Consider the following 19,416-nt stretch of genomic DNA (forward strand, 5'->3'; position numbering starts at 1 on the left):
TGGGTGCCCCCAGCCCCACGCAGCCCCTGAACCAGCTGCGGGGAGGCCCGGCCAAGGGGTGAGGCTGCCCCCTTGCTTGCGGTTGCCCCCCACAACCATCCCTCCCTGCAGACACTCGGCCAACCAGACGGCCCTGCCTGGTTCCCGTTCACCCAGCTCCCAGCTTGGCTCCGCGCCAGCGCCCGAAAAATGCCGCCAGCCACCCAGAAACCGGCTCTGGGATTCGCCTGGGAGGAAACCATGGCCCCGAATCTGGACCCGCTTTGCCTACTGAATAGGCCCCTGGGGAAAGAAGACACTGGCGGCGTGGCCGGCTTCCTGGGGCCTCTGAGATCCGTTCAAATCCAGACACAGCCCCTGCAGGGGGCGGGGGGGAGGGGGGGGCCTGGCTGTGCCCCAGGGTTGAAGCGTTGTCTCTGCCTTCCATGGGGCTCCGGATGCCCACATCCTCTGAGGAGGGCTCGGGGTAGACTGCACTCCTGCCTCCGCCAAGGCCCTGGACCCAGACCCCGTTCTCGCGGAGCCCCCGTCCGCCAGGCTTACGGAAAGCAACACACAAAACGCAGCCTGAGTAGATAAAAAGCTTTTTTTTTTTTTTTTAATTTTACCAAATTGGTCTGTACAAAAGTTAGCGTTGCTTGGTCAGAAAGTAGCCGAACACAGCAGGTAAGTGACAGCGGAAGCCCAAACTCCACGCGGAACAACGGATTTTGCATAAAAATGAGTTTGCTGTAGTTCCCTGCCCCCACCCCCAGAAAGAGATATGCAAAACAAATTCTTTTTTTTTTTTTCTAGAAAAAGGTAGGAAAAAGTAGAAAAAGTAAAAAGAAGCAACTTCTCGGATGTCTTCAAATGTACAAAGTTTTAAAGGCACAAGTTTCCATGAAGTAGGCGATTACCGTTGGTCGGCACGCAGCGCAAGCAGGTACGCGTCAATCGGGTATTATTCGTCTAAAGCTAAGACTCTAAACACTTAGTGGAGAAGGTTTTAGTTTCACAGCTTGTAGGTGGCGTCTGGGTCCTAAGAGCCGAGATTAATGTGCCTCTCCAGCCACCCCGTCCCCGGCTTGGCACCGTTGTGAGCAGGGGTGGAGCCCAGGGACACCCATGCCCTCTAAGCCTCGACCTCACACGGGTGCCACGGGCACCCCCAACCCGGGCACAGACACTACGAGGCAATCCCTTCTCCCCGCTCAGGGTCCCGGCCACCTCCCCGGGGCCTGGAGCCCCAGGGCCCCCACCCCACGCGTCCTCCTGGCCCCGGAGCTCAGCAACCCGGCCTCCGTTTTGTCTGAAATCCTACTTTCTGCACAAATTACTTAATTAAAGATAAAATAATACAGAACATAAATACGTTTCAACAGCTTCCAAAACAAATCGAACGTGTTTAAGCTTCAAAAACAAAACTTAAAAAATAAAATAAAATAAAACGAGGGAAGCGTTAGTCCCAGCCAAACCTCGCTGGGTAGAGCCTGCGTTGTGGGAGCCCCTCGCAGCTGACGGGCTGGTCCCGAGAGGTCTGCTCCCACAGACGCATTCTCGCCAGGCTGCGGATGCCGCTGGTCCCGTGGGCTCCCGGCGCGAGGCTGGCGGGGACCCCGGGAGACGGGCGGCCGGAGCCCCCGCGCCTCGTCCCTCCTTTTTGTTTTGTGCTGTGGCTGCCTCGGGTCCACTGAGATGCAAAACCAAGGGGCTGCTGTCTGCAGGGAAGAGGGCCCGACGGCCGTCCCCCGCGCAGTCACCAGTCACCGCCAAGAGCGAGCGACAAGGAAGAGAGGGCTTTGTGGGCCGAAGGGAGCGGGGAGATCTGGAAGCAACGGGGCGTCGGGCTCCAAGCGTGGCTGCCCGCAGACGTCAGCAGGCCCTCGCCCGGAGCCGCCGTCTCTTCTCCCTCTGCACCCCTTCCGGAAGACCCGAGGCTCTGTCTTTGCTGAGACAAAGGTTCTCCCTCTCCGACGCCAGTCCCCCCCACGGGCCACGGCGCCCTCAGGGTCTGCTCAGGGTAGTATACACAGGCTGGTCCCAGTTGCCGGGCGGGCTGTGGGCGGGCGGCACGGAGAGGCCGCTGAGCAGGGGCGAGGCGTAGGGCCGACGGGAAGGGTGGAAGTAGGGGCACTGGTAGAGGCTGGACGGGCAGCCGGGGTACGGGCTGTAGTAGCTGGGGGCCTGCAGGTCGGCGTAGTCGCACTGCGAGCTGGCGAAGGGGCCGGCGGCCGCGGCCGGGGCCGCCGTGGTGACGCTGGCCTGGCCACTGTAGGAGCCGTAGTCGGCGCGGCCCGGGGAACCGTGCGACTGGTCGCCGTAGTGGCCGGGGCTCAGCTGCTCCGTCTTGATGTGCGGCCGCGGGGGGCCCGTCTCGGTGGGCGACGCCGAGGCCGACGGGGCTCCCTTGTGGGCCCACACAGGGGACGCCCCGAGGCCGGCTGCCCCCGAGTGTGAGTAGCAGGAGCCCCCGTAGGAGCCGGCGGCGGGCTGGCCGGGCTCCGCGGGCAGGGCCGAGTGGCCGTTGAGGGGCAGGTACTGGTCGAACTCGTGCACGTCGAAGGTGTCCATGTTGCCGATGACCTCGCTGCTCAGCTCTGAGATGTCCACGTTGCTGAAGTCGATGTTCTGGCGCCCGCTGTCTGCCAGACGGCGGCCTTCCGGCTTCAGCTCCGGCTTGCCCCCATGGTGCAGGTCCGTCTTGGGGGTGGTGGGCGGGGTGGGCGGCCCGTGGGTCTGCCCTGGGGACAGAGCACATCTCAGGCATGAATGCCCCTTCTGTGGGGGGCCGGCCGGCTGGCGACGCACACCCGGGAGGAAAACCAGCCCGCTGACTGCCACAGGTAGAAATCAACGGCTTTTTGTTTCTGTACGTTTCCCAGAAATTCCAGCAGAGCCAGACCCAGACCTCACTGCTCGGCCGAGGAAATTCCGCTAAGCGCTGTTCTGCAGGAAGAGCTGGGCCACGGAGGCCCCCACCCCTACCCCAGAAGACCAAGATGGGGGAAAGGAGAGGAAGTGCCCGGCCCCTTGCCCGTGACCACAAGGCCACGCACGCAAAGCTCACTCTCCCCCAGGCTCGCGGCAGTAGCCAGCTTCCCCGGGGACTGCTCGGCTGGCCGGGCTCCCCCCCAGCCCGTCTGATCTTGAGGCTGGGCTGCTGACCACCGCACAGGGGACACGAGTGAGTGCTGGGTCAGCACCCGCAGAAAGGCCAGGGGAAGCAGAAACGCCTCCAGGCGGAGCAGAAAACGCCCACATCATGCGGCACCCGACCAGGGAAAAGTTGTGAGGACGTCAGGGCTCAGAGGGGGCTAAGCAGACCCCCGTGTGCACGGGGGACCTTGGGGCGACGCGGACACCAGCCCCGGGAGCGAGCCCCTGCTCCCCACCCCACTGCGCATCTCACAGCGGATGCCAGACCCCCCCACTTCTCCTGCTGGGGCAGGCAAATGCTGTGGGGCCCCAGGCGCCCACCTGTGTGGTCGCCGTGGTGGTGCGCGTCACCGAGGCCCGCGTCCGCCTTGTACACGGCACCGCTGGGATGGGGGCCCAGCTCGGCTCCGGAGTCAGAGTCGCCCTGGCCTGCTTTCACGCTCTTCCTGCGTCGCGGCTGGTACTTGTAATCCGGATGGTCCTTCTTGTGCTGGACCCGTAGCCGCTCCGCCTCCTCCACGAAGGGGCGCTTCTCACTTTCGCTCAGCAAGCTGCAGCACCAAGGGCAGAGGTGGCACGGTGAGGGCACCCACGCCGCCCCCCGCCCGACGCCCACAGGGAGGCCTGTGTGTGCTCCCGCACCTCAGCAGGCACCAGGCGGGCGCCCCCCTTTCTGAGGACGGGGGCTCGGGCCAGAGAGGACTTCTGCTGAGGGTCAAAGGAACGTGCTGGAACGAAACCCAAAGCTTTCCATCTCCATCATCTTCTTACTTCCTTCTGCCCCCAGACTGTGTAAGTCCCCTCCCTTTGGGGCTTTCTAAGGCAGGCGGGGGAGGAGGCAGAACCCAGCTGAGAACACACGAGGATCAAACGAGGCTTCCCGGGAACGAGCAACGAGCGGGGAGGGACTCCGTGGGCATCTGGGCTTCCCAGACCTCCGGGAACACTGGCTAAACCGGTGGTCCTCGCTGAGGCTCACAACACACGCCGGGCCCCTCAAACCCTTCCAGGAGCTCACCTCCAACTGCCTGTGGGACAGGGCACAGAGGACATCCGTGCAAACTCCCAGGGCCCGCTCACGAGGAGAGGAGCAGGAGACGGGAACCGGCGCCCGGAACCCAAAGCCATCCATGTGAACCCAAGGAGACCCCCCTTGGTGGGGACGGGCTGCTCTGAGCAGCAAGCAGCCCTGCTGTGGCCCTACTTTCTGCACAAGCGTCCGGTTCCACCATGCCCAAGTGAGCACAAAGCATGCTTGTGCCCGACCACTCTTGCATCCCCAGACTTTCCTTGCCGAGGGGCGCAGCGCGGGCAGACGATGCAGCAGCTGTCGGGAAGGTGCCCGAGGGGCAGACATGCACCCCCTCCGTCTGCCTTGACTTCTTGCACATGGCGGTCAGAGTGGAGGGGAGCCCTTTAGAAAGAGGGGCGCCTCCAGCCAGCACCACCTCGCCTGATACCGCCTCCCGCTTCTGGACAGAAGCCACCTTTCCTCAGGGAGGCACAGGCCTCGGGCTTGGGGGCCAATCCCAGGTGGGGTCCCCCTCTCCGCAGGCTGTTGGCGGGAGGGAGTGCGCTAGGGCTTGCGTGCTCGCCCTGCAGCCCTCTGTGGCCCCGACCACCTGCGTACCCCGGGGGGGGGGGGGCAGTCAACGCGGCCGGAGGGCGGTTGTCCGCCGGAACTCGCCCTGGGAACAGCCACTGGGAGCAGAGCCGAGGCCGGGCGTGGGGCCACCTCCAGAGCCCCTGCGAACCCCAGGACCCCCTCCGGCCCGCCCGCGCGGCTGGGGCTCCCGTCCCCGCCCCCGGGGCCTGGGGACCGCGCACTCACCGCCACAGCTTGCCCAGCGTCTTGCTGAGCTCCGCGTTGTGCAGGTGCGGGTACTGATCGGCCAGCTTGCGGCGCGCCGCCTGCGCCCACACCATGAATGCGTTCATGGGCCGCTTCACGTGAGGCTTGGCCTTCAGCGCGCCGCCGCCACCGCCGCGCACCGGCATGGGCACCAGGCTCCAGTCGTAGCCCTTGAGCACCTGCGACACGGCGTCGCGGATGCAGGCCGGGAAGCGTTCGTCCGCCGCCTCGGCCGCGTCGCCCCGGCCGCCGCCCCCCGCGCCCACCGCGCGGCCCAGGCCCTCGGAACCGGCAGGCGACGGCGGCGCGTCGGAGTCCGAGTCCTCCACGTGCGACATGGAGCTGGCGGTGCCGGACGGGCTGCAGGGCGGCTGGGCACGGGCCTCGCTCATGTCCAGCATCGGGGCCGCGCGCGGAGGGGCGCGCACCGGGACCCGCGGGGCCGCTGCTCGGGCTGCGCTGCGGCCGCTCTGGGACCCGAGGTCGCCGCGCGGTGGCCCGACCTGCGTGCCCCCTCCGCCGCCGCCGCCGCCGCCGCCGCCACAGCCCGACCCCGGCCCCTCCGCTGCCGCCGCCGCCGCCGAAGCTCCGTCCCGGCGGAGGACCCGCAACAAGTTTCTTTAAGTGGCGGCCGCGAGGCTCCGCCCCCTGCCCGGGTCCCCATTGGCCCGCGCGCGCCCCGCTGCCCCCCGGGGGGCGGAGCCCGGCTGCCCGCCCCTCCCCCACACAAAGAAAGTGCCGCGGTTCCCTCTGCGCCCCCGCGCGCCCCTCCCGGCACCGCCCAGCGCCGCGGGCCCCCTTTCCAGCAGGGGCGGGGAGGAAAAGGGGTCTGGGACCCGGAACGGCGGGGCGCTCCGGGTGCCTCTGCCGGGCGCGCGGCGGCTCCTGCGCGTCCCGCCCTCGGCCCCCTCGCCCAGCCCGAGAAAGCCCGCTCCGCAGGGAGGCGGGTCCGCCAGCGCCTCGCCACAGCCGGTCCTGAGCCCCGACGTCTCGCCCGCAAACCCGAGGCGCCGGGGTCAACTGCTGCCAGCCCGCGGCCCCGGGCAGGGTTGGCTCGGCCGCGTAGCTTCAAAGCCCGGGCTTCCCGCCCGCAGGGCCGGCGCGCCGGACAGGATCCTCCAGCGCGCCCTGAGTTTGCGCGCCGCGCACGTCCAGGTAAAGCGCGCCCGAAGGCCGCGCCCCGAAGCTGGGCGATCCCTGGTCCCTCGCCCTGTCCGGGTGTGAGCGGAGAAGGCGCAGGCGGGGGCGCGGCCCCAGGAACCAGGCAGCGGAGGGGGGGGGGGCGGGAGCGATGGGCAGGGACTGGGCTGACCCTAGCTGCGAGTCCCTGGGGCCGCCCGGCGGATGGCGTGGCCGGACGCGGGGGCCTCGGACCTTCCGGGCGTGACCCGGAGCGGGGGGGGGGGGGGGGCGCAGCGCCGAGGCCGTCGGGCGGGCGGCCCTGGGTGGTCTGGAGAAGTGAGGGCCGCCTCGGGCGCCTGCAGTGGAGGAGATGGGAGCGCCAGCCAGGAGGGAAGGGGGTGGGCTGTGCCGCCCGGCTTGGGGCGGCGGGGTCGGAGAAGGGACATTTTTCCGGACGCTAGCGCCGGGCCGCGGCTCGGAGTCCCCGCCCGAGGCCGCCCCCGCGAGTTGGCCTTGGGCCTGCCAGTCCCCGAGGGCGGCTCAGATTCTTTCGCCAAACCCGCCGGGAGACGATGGACCGGCCGCCCAGAGCTTCGCCACAGGCCCTCGGGTGGCCGAGTGGGAACACGTGCGGCTGCGAGCTTGTGGCCCGCGCGCCCTCAGTGACCCTAGGCAAGGGAGCCGGGTCCCCCAGGCGCGCGCCCCTCTTCGGAGTTGTGGATGCCTGGGCCAGTGGCGGCCGCTGCGGAGGAATAACGTCGGCTCTCCGTCTCTTCCGCAGCAGAAGGCGCTGGTCTGTTACCAGAAAACTCCGAGTCGAAAGTTAGTGCGTGGGTCGGGCTGAAGCATCTCTCTTGTGCACCTTTTCCAACTCAGGGGCCGCCATCGCACCTCTGACTGCGTCCCTTCCCCCCCCCCCCCCACACCCTCCCCCCCAGCCCCTGCCCCCCTGGGTTGCAGATTCTTCAGAGAAGAAGAGGTTTCATACTTGGGCCTTGGGGCCCTGTCCATCTCAGCTGCCCATCTAGGGAGGTAGGCTTCACCTCACGGGCCCTGGGGCTGCCCAGGGACCCCGCAGCCCTGCATCTAAAACATACAGGTGCCTGTGTGGGGACACCTCAGGGCCTAAGAGGGAGGGGGGGTGCCTGCCTGCCCAGATTTTTTGCCACTTGCAGGTGACCCCAAGGCGCTCCTTTTTTTTTTCTCAGTGGGCTTTGCTGCCCAGGGAACCTGATCTCCTGCCTTATGGGAAAGTGCCACTGGGGGTGTTGCATCTAAGGGGAACAGCCCTGGGGGCGGGGGGGGGGGGCACCTGATGGCAGAGGCAGAGCCTCTGGGAGTGGTCTGTCCTCTTGCCTCCTGTCCTGTGTCTGGTCTCCTTTTGCTCTGTCACCTGCCAGGGAACACCCTTACCTACTGGCCTGTGCTGGCTTCCCCTCAGAGGTCCTGCCCTCCACTTGGGGTCCCCACTGTGCAGTTGGAGGACTCAGGGAGGGCCCAAGGGGAGGTTTCCTGGGGGCACCCACAGAACTTGAACTTACTGCCCCCTGCCAGTGCAAGCAGGAGTTTCATGGAGTGTTGAGGCTGACGGACCTGGCCCAGACTCTCCTTCTCTCCCCCCTCCACACCCCGCCCCACCCCATCCCTCCTTGCACCCAGTGTGACATTGGGCACCATGTCTGGGTTTTCATGAAGAGTCCTGCTTTTCCAAGGACGATGAAACCGGGGCTGCACTGGGGACACCAGGTAAGGTAGCCTCTCGCTGTTTCCTGCCGGCCCACAGAGAGTCACGGACAGGTGGCCACTGGGATCCTCGGAGGGTAGAGGCCGGGCTGGGGGAGTGCCAAACCCAGGTCACACACTGGTGCAGGGTGTGTGGTCCTAGGACCCACCCTCATGTCCCCTGGGCTGCACTGAGCACCCTGGGGGTTGGGAGGGGTGCCGGTGAGCGCCTGTCATTTACGTGCAGCCCACAGCTCCTGCAGAATGGTTGGGGAGGCGCCTATCCTGCCAGGCCTTGACCCCTGGCTGGCCGAGAGCATACGTGTGCACTTCCCCACAAGGCGGCACCCAGGTGCCAGCTCGTCAGCCCAGCGCCGGCCGCACACACATGGGGTGGCTTCCAGGAGTGCCCCACAGCCTCCTGGCCTTCTGGAAGGCCTGTAATACTTGCTAGTGTGCTTTCCAGACTCATCCTGCATTAGTGCTGCCCTCAGTTCATGTCCTCAGCTGGTAGGCAGGCCCCGGGTGGGTCCCAGGGTGTGGCTGTGGTTGGTTCCTGTCTTCACCGGGATTGATGAAGCACCTGCTTTGTGCCAGGGGATTTTGTGGGCAAACACCATGGAGCTGAGACACTCACCATGCTGGGGGGGGGGGGGGGGTCCCGGAAGGCACCTTTGAGGAGGTGACATTAAGCTGAGACCTGAAGGTTCCAACTGCTTGAAGAGGAAAGGCCACTCCCTCATGGTGAGGGTAGTGGGGGACAACATGTACAAAGGCCCTGAGACCCTAGAGCACGGGATGGCTGATGTACGTGAAGATTCTAGACCTGGGCCCCTGGCAGAGGCTCCAAGGGCACCTGGGAAGAAGGAAGTGTAGGCTGATGTGCACCCTGAGAGCCTACAAGACCTGGCCAGTCTGGGCCTGGAGGGCCCCAGGGACACCTCTTCCAGGCAAAGGGCCCCCAACTTCCCCAGCCCTTGGCTTCTAGGGGTGCATAGGAAGCCTGTGTGTGTGTGCACCTGTGTGTGTGCACACGTGTGTGTGCATGTGTGGCGCTGGAGAGGCTGAATGGGAAGGAAGGGCTGCTGAGGAGGCCACCATGGAGGACGGTATCCCGCTCTCGTTCCTTGTGTTACCCTCTGCCTACCCTCAGCCTGGCCCGCATCTTGGACAGCCAGGGCGGCCACGTCCACAGTTTGTGCACACTTTCAGAGAAAGGCACCGGGCGCGGGCCACATGGGCCCGTGAGCCCCAGGGACGGCGTGTCCCCTGTGTGTCTGCCGCCGTGACCTGGGCCTCTCATCGAGCCAGCCTGAAGCAGTTGGCATCACATCCTGGGAACCCCAGCTCGGTCTCAGAGATTAATTGGTGCTTTTAATTACTGGCTGGTCTGCAGAAACCAAACATCCAGGACAAAGATGAGCGATCAGCTCTGAGCAGTGGCTCTGCAAAGACAGCCCCGTCCTGCCCTGCTGGGTCTCCGGAGCGAGAGGCGAGGGGGCTCACAGGGGCGCCAGGAGTCCAGTGGCCCCAGTAACAGACTCCCAGGGCTCCGGGCCAAGCTTTTTGTTGAAACACCCCTCCCGACGTAGTTTGCCAGCTGGCGTGGACCTTCTGGTTTGGGTCAAAGCCCTTCCTCGGTTGGGCTGATGTCCACTTGGAAGCCAGCTGTGTCTGCCCCTCGCCTTCTGTGTGTGCAGAGGCCGCCGGGAGATCGTGCCCAGATTCCCCCCTCCCCTGCCTGCAGGACCAGGGTGTTCTGGGCCAGCCCGTGGTGGGTGCTGGTCCTCAGGACACCTCCCGACCGCCGGGTTGGGGTGAATGTGCTCCAGGCTGCACCTTGTCACCGGCTCTGAGGCCGATCAGGAAAGCCACCCTGCCCAGGGGTGGCCGGGGACAGGACAGGGCAGTTGGACCCCCTCCTGTGGCGGTTCTTTGAGAAGATCGGGGGAGAGGGCAATGCTTAGCCCGGAGGGCTGAGCCCGGCGCACGCTGTCTGCCCAGTGACATGTGCTGTGCAGATGTGTCGGGAACAGCTGTGGACTCTGCTCTGGCTTCCACTCACCCCCTGCTGGACGCGACCCCCTGGCCTCCGGCTGTGCCCATCCATCTCTCCTCTCCCCGTCCTGGGCCTGGGGGCCTGCTTCCACCGGCGACGTTCGGGTCTCAGTGTGTATCTTTGATGGCAAGCAGAGACTGCTTCCGCAGCCCAAACCGTCCTCAGGCAGGGTCCTGGGGCCTGCATGCAGAGCCCTCCTTGGGTAGAGGCAAGTGCCAGGCGTCTAGGCCAGGCACCAGCATACCACCTGTGGGGAAACTGAGTCCGCTGAGGTGTCAGAGGCTTGGGGTCTGCCTGGGCCTTCCTCTGGACGTTTCCATCCCGTAAGCCTCGTCTCTGCAGACGGGCATTGTGTGATACCAGGCTCCTGGATCCCCGGACCCCAGACCCCACCCTCCTCCTGGACCCTCATTCCCCTGGGCCCCAGACCTTACCCTCATTCTGGACCATGGGCCCCCTGGCTCCTATGGGCTCTTGCCCCTGGACCTCAGTCCCCAGGCCCCCTGCCCTTCCCCACCACCTGGGCCCCAGCCCCAACCCCCGTGCACCAAGCCCCTCTGGGTTCTGGTCCCTGGGCTCCTCTGAGAGGCAGTGGGGCCGGGAGAGGGCTTCTCAACCCCCATGCAGGAGGGGAGCCAGAACGTTGTAGGTGACTCCAGAAAACCAGCTTTCGAGCCCAAATAGGCTGCCGGGAGCTATGCTTGTCCTTCCGAACTTAACTTTCAGATTTAATGAGGCTTCTGGTTCAAGATGTCGAAGCCGGGACCCCTTGGAAACAGAGCCCTGTGTCCGTTATGACCGGGAAAGGCCAATGCTAGCTTGAAACGAAAATATCAGAGAGAAAAATCCTCTTTCGGAGCGAGGGGCCCCGGATGGCTCTGCCACCGCGGAAGGTTCCAGAGACGCGGCGGTGCCAGAGGCAAATTAAAACACACCCTGTCAAAAGAGTTCCGCTGTCTCCCAAGTATTTATTTTTCTGAACTTGGCGAAGGAGGGTTGAATTAAGACACTCTCAGGCGGGAGCCTTGAGCAAAGTGGGAGAGCTAGTGGTTGTTTGGAGCCCACCAGGGAGACTCAGAGCAGGACTGGCAGAGGTCTGCCCCCTGAAGCTCGAGGTTAGGGGCAGTTTGTGGAGCTGCTCTGCCTCAGTCCCTCAGGGCCTGGCACTCTGGCTGGCACAGACCCGGCCTGCTTCCTTGGCTGCAAACCCGCAAGGACCCCTGCTGGCCAAGCGTTCTAGCAAAGCGTGAAAGCTGGCCGCCCGCCCCAGCCTCCTGTCCTCAGGGTGTGGAAGGGGGTAGGAGGGAGCTGCAGGGATCTCCCCGAGAAGGCACTGGAGTTCTGGAAAGGAGAGCGTTCTAGGTCACGGGACCTGATGACGTCCCCTGTGGCCCTTTGACTTCGGGTGAGTTCTGGGGTTGCTCTGGGCAGCAGAGGGGTCCGGAATGCCTGTGTGTTCTGCGGGGTCAGCGTGGCCCCTGCATGAGCTGAGGTGCACGGGTACTGGGGCTTGTGGTAGCCAATGCCTCGTGTTTATTGTTTCTCCGTTTGTGACCCCTCATCACTCCACGCTAGCAACTTCCAGAGCCCGTCCCCACCGCTGGGCCTACCTCCCATCTTCAGGGAGAACGCCACCCATCCTGTTCAGAAATGAAGTGTCTGCTTTAATCACTGGCTGAGAGCCATAGGAAGGTGAGACCCAGGGATGGACGGTGTTGGGGACAAGCCCCCCCAGCCCAGCCCTCAGTCTCACCTACGAACTAAGGTTGGGACCAAACGGGGGGCCTTGGATGTGGGTCCCTTCTGGAGCCCGATCGGGAGGGGAGCGTCGAATCTGCTGTGGGTGAGGCTGTAAGGAGTCCTACGGCCTGTGGGTGGCTGGAAAGAGGCCCCGGTCATCCCGAGGGCCAGCCAGGGACCCGCTGACCGCAGATGCACACCTGAGCCCCGCTCGACGGGCAGCACCTCCGGCCAACACAACAGCTTCAAGGCTGTTTGCGACGCGGCGTTATTGTGGTGACTGACACAGCTCTGGGAGCAGAATTCGGCCTGCAGGCCTCCTGTTTGTGACCCCTGGCCCGGGCGGTTTCCAAAACTTCTTCCTCGTCAGGACCCCACTCTAAGAGAAAACACTTCGCGGCACATTCTCTGGCCCCATAGGGCTCTACGGCCACGGAATGTAACGGCACCGGGGTGTTTTGCTGTCCTCTCGCCTCGCGGTCACGGCACACCAGCGTGCAGGGCCACGCGGGGCCACCTCTCCCGCTGGGGTGCAGGCATGAGAGTGCTCGTGGCCCGGAGCCGAGGGTGCCAGGAGAGGAGACGGGCGAGCCAAGCGGAACAGCCGTCCGTGAGTCACAGTTCCAGAAAACCAGCAAATGGCCCAGCACCTGCTCACCCACCCCCACCTGCACCTGCCAGCATCACCCGGGGTCTTGGCCGCTGCACAGTCAGGGTGGGACCCGCCCAAACTGACCACCCCTCCAGGAGAAAGTGACAGATGTTTGCGCCCGTGGGTTCTGTTCCCCCCCCAACAGATGTCGGGACGTGAAAAATTGGGGTAAATGAAGGGTGGGTGATTCGGTCGGGCCCAAGCTGGGTCCTCGTGGGTGCCAGAGACAGCTGCAGATGCACGTCGGGGACAATTGCCCCGATGCAGCGGGGGCTGCCAAGCCAGGGTGCCTGGGGACAGCTGGACGAGGTGCCGACGCGGGGCTCATTCCTCCGTGAAGCCGCCCGCAGCTGCTGGGAGTTCGGCCAGCCCGTGGGCCTGTGCGCGCCTCGCCTCTGGGCCGGAGGAGCTGTGGATGGGCCCCCCCAGGACGGGCCCCCCTGCAGGGATTCTGGCTCGTCCGCGGGTCTCTCTGACACCAGCCCCGGTCTTGAGCTGACGGATCCTCTCAGGGAAGCCTCCCTGTCTCCCCTCTCGTCTTTTTCCGGGCTCTTCCTCTCTGGCTCTGGCCACGCGGGGCTCCGTACCAGTCCCTCTGTAACCAGCTTGACTTTTTCTTATATGGTTTTTGGCTTGCAAATGTAGGCGTAGGAGCCCCGTGCCCCGGGCTCCTGGTGTGGGTGAAGGGTTGTTCTGGAGAGACCCTCGTGTGCCGGAGCCATCCTGTGCCTCCCCAGCACGAGCCTCAAGGTTTACAAAACAAGATGCGTTTTTGAGTGGAGTGCCTCCTTGGACCATCAGATGCACCCACATCTAAATACGCGAAAGCCCTAAGATGCCCCCTAATCTAGCTGAAGAGGTAAGTTTGGTGTAAATGACAAGACTTACTCCAAAATGTAAAAAGGGTGCCTTCTAGGAGATTCTGATACAATGTAGGGTTTATTATTATTATTATTATTATTGAAACGAAATTCACATGGCCTCACATTTAAGCATTTTTAAATGTACGGGTCAGTGGCACTCAGCGCGTTCGCACTGCTGAGCCTTCATCACGTCTGTCTAGCTCCAGAATATTTTCGTCATCAAACAAGGGAACTGTGCACAGATTAACAGTCGTTCCCTTTGCCCCCCTGCCCCCTGCCTCCAGCCCCCAGCCCCAGCCAACCACTGATCTACTTTCTGTCTCCAGATTTGCTTGCCCTGGACGTTTCGTGTAAGTGGCCTCAGACAACACGTGGCCTTGTGTGTTTGGTACTCTCACTAAGCATGATATATTTTTTTACTTCTTTTTAACGTTTATTCATTTTTGAGAGAGACAGAGACAGAGTGCGAGCAGGGGAGGGGCAGAGAGAGAGGGAGACGCGGAATCTGAAGCAGGCTCCAGGCTCCCAGCTGTCAGCACGGAGCCCGACGTGGGGCTCGAACCCATGAACTGGGAGATCATGACCTGAGCCGAAGTCGGACGTTTAACCAACTGAGCCACCCAGGCGCCCCTTAGCATGGTATTTTTGAGGTTCATCTAGATTGCAGTAGATGCCGAATAATGTACTTGTGCACTCTTGATTAAATTCAGGCAGAAACAGGCAAGCACGGAGCCCCGCTCTGTGAGGTCCGCTCTCACGTGGGTTCTGGCCCCTCAGACTCGCTGGACTTCTGCAGTCAGCTCCCACCCAGCAAGGCGGGTCCCGGAGGAAATAGAACATGAGCTCCCAGAAGACCTCTCTGATGGCCTCGCCCACCCTGGGTAAACCCGGAGAGGGAGCCTGGAGCCCAGGGAGCTGGATGCTGGACAAGGGCCCTTTTCTGCTCTGCACAATGCCCCATTGTGCCCTTCTCTGGGGAGAACAATGCAACTCGGCCGGGGGAAGCTGAGGACAAAGAGCCCTTTGTGAGGCCTGTCCCCACCTGAAAGCGGCACCCAGGGTCACACCTGATGGCAGGGCTGTCCTTCCGTGCCTTCCGTCCCCTGAGCACCTCCGCATCCGGGGAATGCCTGGACACTCGAGCGGGCTCAGGGTGAGGGGTGCTAGATTCTCCCTGCTCTCCCAAACAGCTGTGCTGGCCCATCCCAAGCGCAGGACCTGGATGCTGGAGAGGAGAGGTGCATTGTGGGTTCGCCTGGAAGGACCTGGAATAACTGTCCCTCTGATCCCCAAGGATGGGAGCTCTTGGGCACACGCCTCTCCCCTGAGGGCTTGCCGGGATGCAGAAGGTGTTTGTCCCCACCCCCACCCCCGGCCAATCTGTTATATGTCCCACTTCACCCTTAAGCTCCGAAGGGAGGGTTTTTTCATGGCAAGAAAAAAAAAAGTGGGGGGCACTTTTTAAAAACCTCACACTATATGATGCATGTATGTGCTATTACCCCAACAATGCAGGTGGGGGGCAGCTAGCTGGAGGCTGAAGAAGGGTTCATGGAGCTCACCCTGCATACGGTAAAGACATAATTAAACAAGCAAGAAAGACTGATCATTTGACCACACAAGTATCAGTAATTTATATTTCAAAACGCTCGGAACGAGAAGTCAAAACAGAACCCCAGGACAAACATTTGCAATCTACACACAAGAATAGGGTCTTTAATAGGTACAGAGCCGCGGAGAATGAGAAACCCACGCGTGCCTTAATGCTTTGCTTCCAAGCACCTCACGGTTTGCCCATTAGCCACTGAAGGTCTAATGCATCCGCTGCCCTGCACCCTCTATCTCCTAAGGGGGACCCAGGAGTCGACGCACTCGGCACACCTCTCTTGCGGAGTGCCTGGGCTGCTCTATCCCCGTAAGCTGGAGTTGCTGGTGTTCTCACCAGGGTTCCGCTTGGGTCACTGGTGGGTAAGTTCCTCTTTCCTGTGAATCCCAGTGCCCCACTTTCCCCAGTGGCTGGAGGTCCAGTCTTGAGAGCTGGTAGGAGTGTGTGGCCGCATAAGGGGGTTTTGCTGACCTGAGCTCGAGGATCCGGCCGGATTTCAGGACGCAGCCGCTTCCTGTGCCGCCCCTCGCTAGCTGTGTGCCTGTCATCCCAACAACATCCTCCTCGGAGAGTGGCGATGAGGGGCTGGGAAAGGGACACCTGTGGGACACCTGACCACACACCCTGAGCCGTGGCAGCCGGGAGCCCTGGGGTGAAGCCACCCCTCCAACCGTTCCTCTGCCGGCATACGACTCCATACACCGCGGGGACGCGTCGAGGGAGCGCGGGACCCACGAGGGGCCTCTGCCGCTCACAGGGACGCTGACCAGGCCCACCCTGGGCCTGGCCAGACCCAAGCTTTCCAACAACCCTAGAGTGAGGGTCCATGAGGGCAGTCGCCTAGGTCCGGAAAGTGCACCGGGAGCTGGTGAATGAGCGAAAGCTCAGCCCCTTTCCGGGAGGAGTACCCTCAGGTGGTCCCAGGTACCCACCCCGGGCCGCGCCCTCTCCGCCGCAGCGCCCCGGCGCCCGGATCTGGAGCGCGCACCCCGCCCCTAAGCGCGGCCAGCCGCGGCCTCCCAGTGTGGGCGGGGCGTCCGGGCCCGAGGCGCTCCCCGCGCACGCGCACTGGCGGCCCCGCGATGGCGGCGCCCGAGGAGACGCTGAGGAGGCGGAAGGCGGGGAACTCGGGCCCCGAGCCTGAGACCCCGCCGGAGTCAGGGCGCGACCCCACAGGCTGCCCGGCCCGCCTCCGCACGGGCACTTTCTGGCTGACCAGGATCGTGCTCCTGAGGGCCCTCGCTTTCATTTACTGTGAGTCCGCGGAGCCCGGGGCTGCGGTCACTGTTGCCCCTGTGCGCACGCGCCTACACCTCCACCGCCCCAGGACGCCCCCAGCCCCGGGACGGTGCCCCCCGCTTCCCTCCCCGGGACGGCCCTCCCCTGACGCCCTTCCCCCCGGCGCACCCCTCCCCCGGGACGTCCCTCCCCTGACACCCTTCCCCCGGCCTGCCTTCCCTGGACACCCCTTCCCCCGGGGCACCCCTCCCCCGGGACGGCCCTTCCCTGACACCCCACCCCTGGGTCGCCTTCCCTGGACACCCCTCCCCGCCCCCCCCCCGACACCCTTTCCCCGAGATGTCCTCCCCTGAAGCCCCTGCCCTGAAACGCCTCCCCCACGGGGACGCTCCTCCCCTGACGCGCCCCCCCCCACCCCCCACCCCCGGGGCTGCCTTCCCTTGACACCCCTCTCTGCCTGGGACACTCCTCCCCTCGGGACGCTCCTCCCCTGACACCCCTCCCTCCCGGACACCCCTCCCGCGAGACGCCCCTCCTCGGGCCGCCTTGACACCCCTCCCCCGGGACACCCCTCCCCTGAGACGTCCCTCCCTTGATACCCCTCCCGCCTGGGACACCTCTCCCCAGAGATGTGCCTTCCCTGACACCCCTCTGCCTGGGACACCCCTCCCCACAGGACGCTCCTTACCCAGATCGCCTTCCCTTGACACCCCTCCCCTGACATTCTTGCCTCCTCCGGGACACCCCTCCTCCCCTGACACCCCTCCCCTCCCACACCCCTCCCCTGGGTCACCCCCTCCCCCAGGACGCTCCTCCCCTGACACCCTTTCCTCTGACACTCTTCACCCCAGGACGGTTCCCCGCCCCCACCCCGATGCCTTGCTCCTCTGGGACACCTCTCCCCACGGGAGGCTCTTCCCCCGACACCCCTCTCCCTGGGACGCTCCCCAGGCCCCCAGGACGCTCCTCTCCCCACGCAGCTCCCACAGGCATCCCTTCAGGCGGATACACGGAGCTCCCCCTCCGCACCCCTCCTCCCAGCCGGGTTGGGTGAGGTCCGATGGGGTAGAGTTGGAGGAGCAAGAGTGCTGGCAAGTGAGTTCTTACCTGGTCCCCCTTGACCTCTATCCGCACCGGGAGCTGGGTTCCCCAGTTAGCCTGGGCAGTGTTGGGGGGCGCCCACTCCCAGGAGATGGGCCGAGGGGTGCCCCCGCAGAGCTCCCGCCCGCTAGCTGTGCCGGCCCAGTCGCCTGACCTCAATGTTTCCCATGCTGTGCCCCCGACTCAGGAGCCGCACCTAGGCCCCAGGCAGCCCCTGCACAGCCGAGGAGGTCGTGCTGGCCCCGAGGCCTCACTTCTGCTCCCGTGGCTTTGGGGAGGCCTCTGCACCGTGGCAGGTGAAGCCTGAGCCTCCGCCTCACCTGCGGGGTTTGGGAAGATCCACATTTGACCGGGCCCAGAACTGCCCAGCCCTCAGCAGCCCTGCCCCAGGCGCCGAGCACACCTCCCTGCCCCTGTCCCTATACCCAGAAGGGGCACAAGCCATCTGAGCCTGCGGGAAGTGGAGGAGTCTACACGGGGAGATAGATGCAGGATGAGCCCACACTCAGATTCTCAAACCAGTGTGGGTGTGGGGGGAGAACGGTGGAGACGGGGGGAGTCCCAGACTGAGAGGGCCCAGCTGAGCAGACTGGCTCTCTTCCAGGAGGATCCAGAGGGTGCTGGTCCCTGGCCTGGCCCGCCTCCACTGCGCCATGGGCTCTGAGCATCTCGCTCTTCCTTCCCACGGCAGGAACACTGGGGAGTGGGGTGCGCTCTAGGAGGACGAGTCTGGGTTTCCCGTCTCTCGGGGCACAGTGGTGACCCAACACCCTGGGGCGATTTGTGGACCGTGGGGTCGCCAGTGTGCGCGTTCAGCCACGCCTTCCTCTCTTTTAAGTTACTATAAAAATAGTTCTTGCTGGCGCTGCTTTATCCTCTACAGGATTAAGCAGTCCTTCTGTGTGTTCGAGCTGTCACTTAGCAGAAAGTGGAGACGCTGTTACCCGAGGAAGCTTTAATAGACGTTTAAAAGGGGGCCTGTAACGGTGGGAAAACCCTGGTGGCTTCGCTGGCAGGGAGCACAGCTTGAGAGCACCAGGCTCAGGCTTTCAGATGAGCGGGGCCGCCTTTGATCTCCGTTGGCAGGTCTGTCTTGCAGCGCGAGCGAGGCGGTCCCGAGCTACTGGGTCAGGCCGACGTTTTAAGCCCGGTGCCAAGCACACACCCGCTGGCTTTGACAGAGGCATTTCCCCCCATCTTTTCTCTTATTTGGGGTAGAATCAGTGTTTTCCAGCTGTATGAAGGAACTGGTTTCCCATCTTCCAGGGACGAGGTTCCGTGGCTGAAACGGCCCCGGGCAAGTGGGCACCCATCCCGCACTGGTCTTTTTCCAGAAGGTTTCGGTAAAGTTTCCGAAGTCCCAGGGTTTTTCACGATGCCGGTTGCCATGGGGGGCTGTCCACACACTTCACTTGACGCTGAGTTTTATAATAGCTCTTGGGGACCGCTGACCCGCCACAAGGCTAAGTGACTGACCCCTGTCCTGCGCTTCACCCTCTGCACGTTGACGAGAGTGCGTACCGCAGGTCGTTAGCCCACCTGTGAGCTTGCAGGAAGGACACTGTTTTGTTTCTGCTTCTATCCTGTTTCACAGGATTTCCTTGACTCTTTGCCGATTGTCTCTGTCATTGCTTTTTGTCCCCATGGGATATTTTTCCAGCCGTGTCCCCCTCCCTTCCCCCCATCCCCCGCCACTTCCAGCCCCCTGGTGTGGACACTCAGGATACCAGCCGCCCACCCAAGAGGCCCCCGACTCTCTCCTGGTTGTGTTCCCCATTTTTCAGACCTCACGTCGCCGTCTTTTTTCTTTTTAGTCTCTCTTTTTTGCTGGAATTCACCCCAAACTTTTCAAGAAAGGATTTGGAGGTGAACTTCCTGTGTCTTTCGTACACCCCTGGGAATTACTCATTTGCCTGGCTCTGTGATTCCCAGTCAAAGCAAGTTTTCTCAGAACTTTTTGGATTGATGATGAGAAGTCTTCACATAGTCTGACCCCTGCTCTTTCCCAGATGCCTAACGGGAAACACTTTCATTCTTTCTGCTGACACGCTTCTGGGCTCGAGTGCGTGGGGGTTTTCCCTCACAAGCAGTTCTGACACGCTCTCACCCGGCATTATGCAGACCCCCGGGGCTGAGGGCCCAGTCCCACGAGACCACCCCCTCTTCCGATGCCAGTCACAAATCCAAGCTGTCACCTGTGCTTCTGATCCACCAGCTCTAAGTCGGGGTTCTCACCGCCCCCCCCCCCTTCTCAGCCTCCATAATTTGCTAGAACGGCTCACAGAACTCAGGGAAACCCTCACTCATGTTTACTGGTCCATC

At 63.6% G+C, this 19,416-nt stretch overlaps 2 protein-coding genes and 1 long non-coding RNA gene across 5 annotated transcripts in view; 2 read left to right on the plus strand and 1 right to left on the minus strand.

Moving 5' to 3' along the window:
- Positions 1-623: 623 nt before the first annotated feature.
- SOX8 (SRY-box transcription factor 8) lies at positions 624-5,465 on the minus strand. Its single transcript, XM_042921843.1, has 3 exons — positions 4,970-5,465; positions 3,460-3,689; positions 624-2,723 (listed from the first exon to the last, which is right to left on the minus strand). The coding sequence occupies exons 1-3, from the start codon at positions 5,389-5,391 to the stop codon at positions 1,987-1,989; spliced, it is 1,389 nt and encodes a 462-aa protein (XP_042777777.1). The 5' UTR covers positions 5,392-5,465; the 3' UTR covers positions 624-1,986.
- A 7,251-nt stretch (positions 5,466-12,716) lies between these two features.
- Positions 12,717-14,762, plus strand: LOC122209776. 3 transcript variants are annotated; one of them, XR_006197747.1, is made up of 3 exons: positions 12,717-13,144; positions 13,859-14,497; positions 14,664-14,762. It is a non-coding gene; the product is annotated as an uncharacterized LOC122209776 (long non-coding RNA). The 3 variants fall into 3 exon arrangements; XR_006197748.1 differs by having other exon boundaries at positions 13,859-14,029; positions 14,339-14,762; XR_006197746.1 differs by having other exon boundaries at positions 13,859-14,762.
- Positions 14,763-15,825: 1,063 nt separating this feature from the next.
- The window catches only part of LMF1 (lipase maturation factor 1), an 88,532-nt gene continuing 84,941 nt past the window's right edge, over positions 15,826-19,416 (plus strand). Inside the window, exon 1 of the mRNA XM_042922976.1 lies at positions 15,826-16,008. Coding sequence (XP_042778910.1) covers positions 15,837-16,008 — 172 coding nt within the window. The 5' untranslated portion in view covers positions 15,826-15,836. The remainder of the gene's footprint in view (positions 16,009-19,416) is intronic.

Source organism: Panthera leo, chromosome E3, assembly GCF_018350215.1.
Source record: "Panthera leo isolate Ple1 chromosome E3, P.leo_Ple1_pat1.1, whole genome shotgun sequence".
In the NCBI taxonomy this organism is placed as follows: Eukaryota; Metazoa; Chordata; class Mammalia; order Carnivora; family Felidae; genus Panthera; species Panthera leo.

Coding starts and splice junctions, on each gene's coding strand:
- SOX8 (XM_042921843.1), bottom strand. CDS start 5,391: ATGCTGGACATGAGCGAGGCCCGTGCCCAGCCGCCCTGCAGCCCGTCC. Junction 3,690..4,969: donor ACGCTGGGCAAGCTGTGGCG/GTGAGTGCGCGG, acceptor TTGGTGCTGCAG/CTTGCTGAGCGAAAGTGAGA. Junction 2,724..3,459: donor CCACCACGGCGACCACACAG/GTGGGCGCCTGG, acceptor CTCTGTCCCCAG/GGCAGACCCACGGGCCGCCC.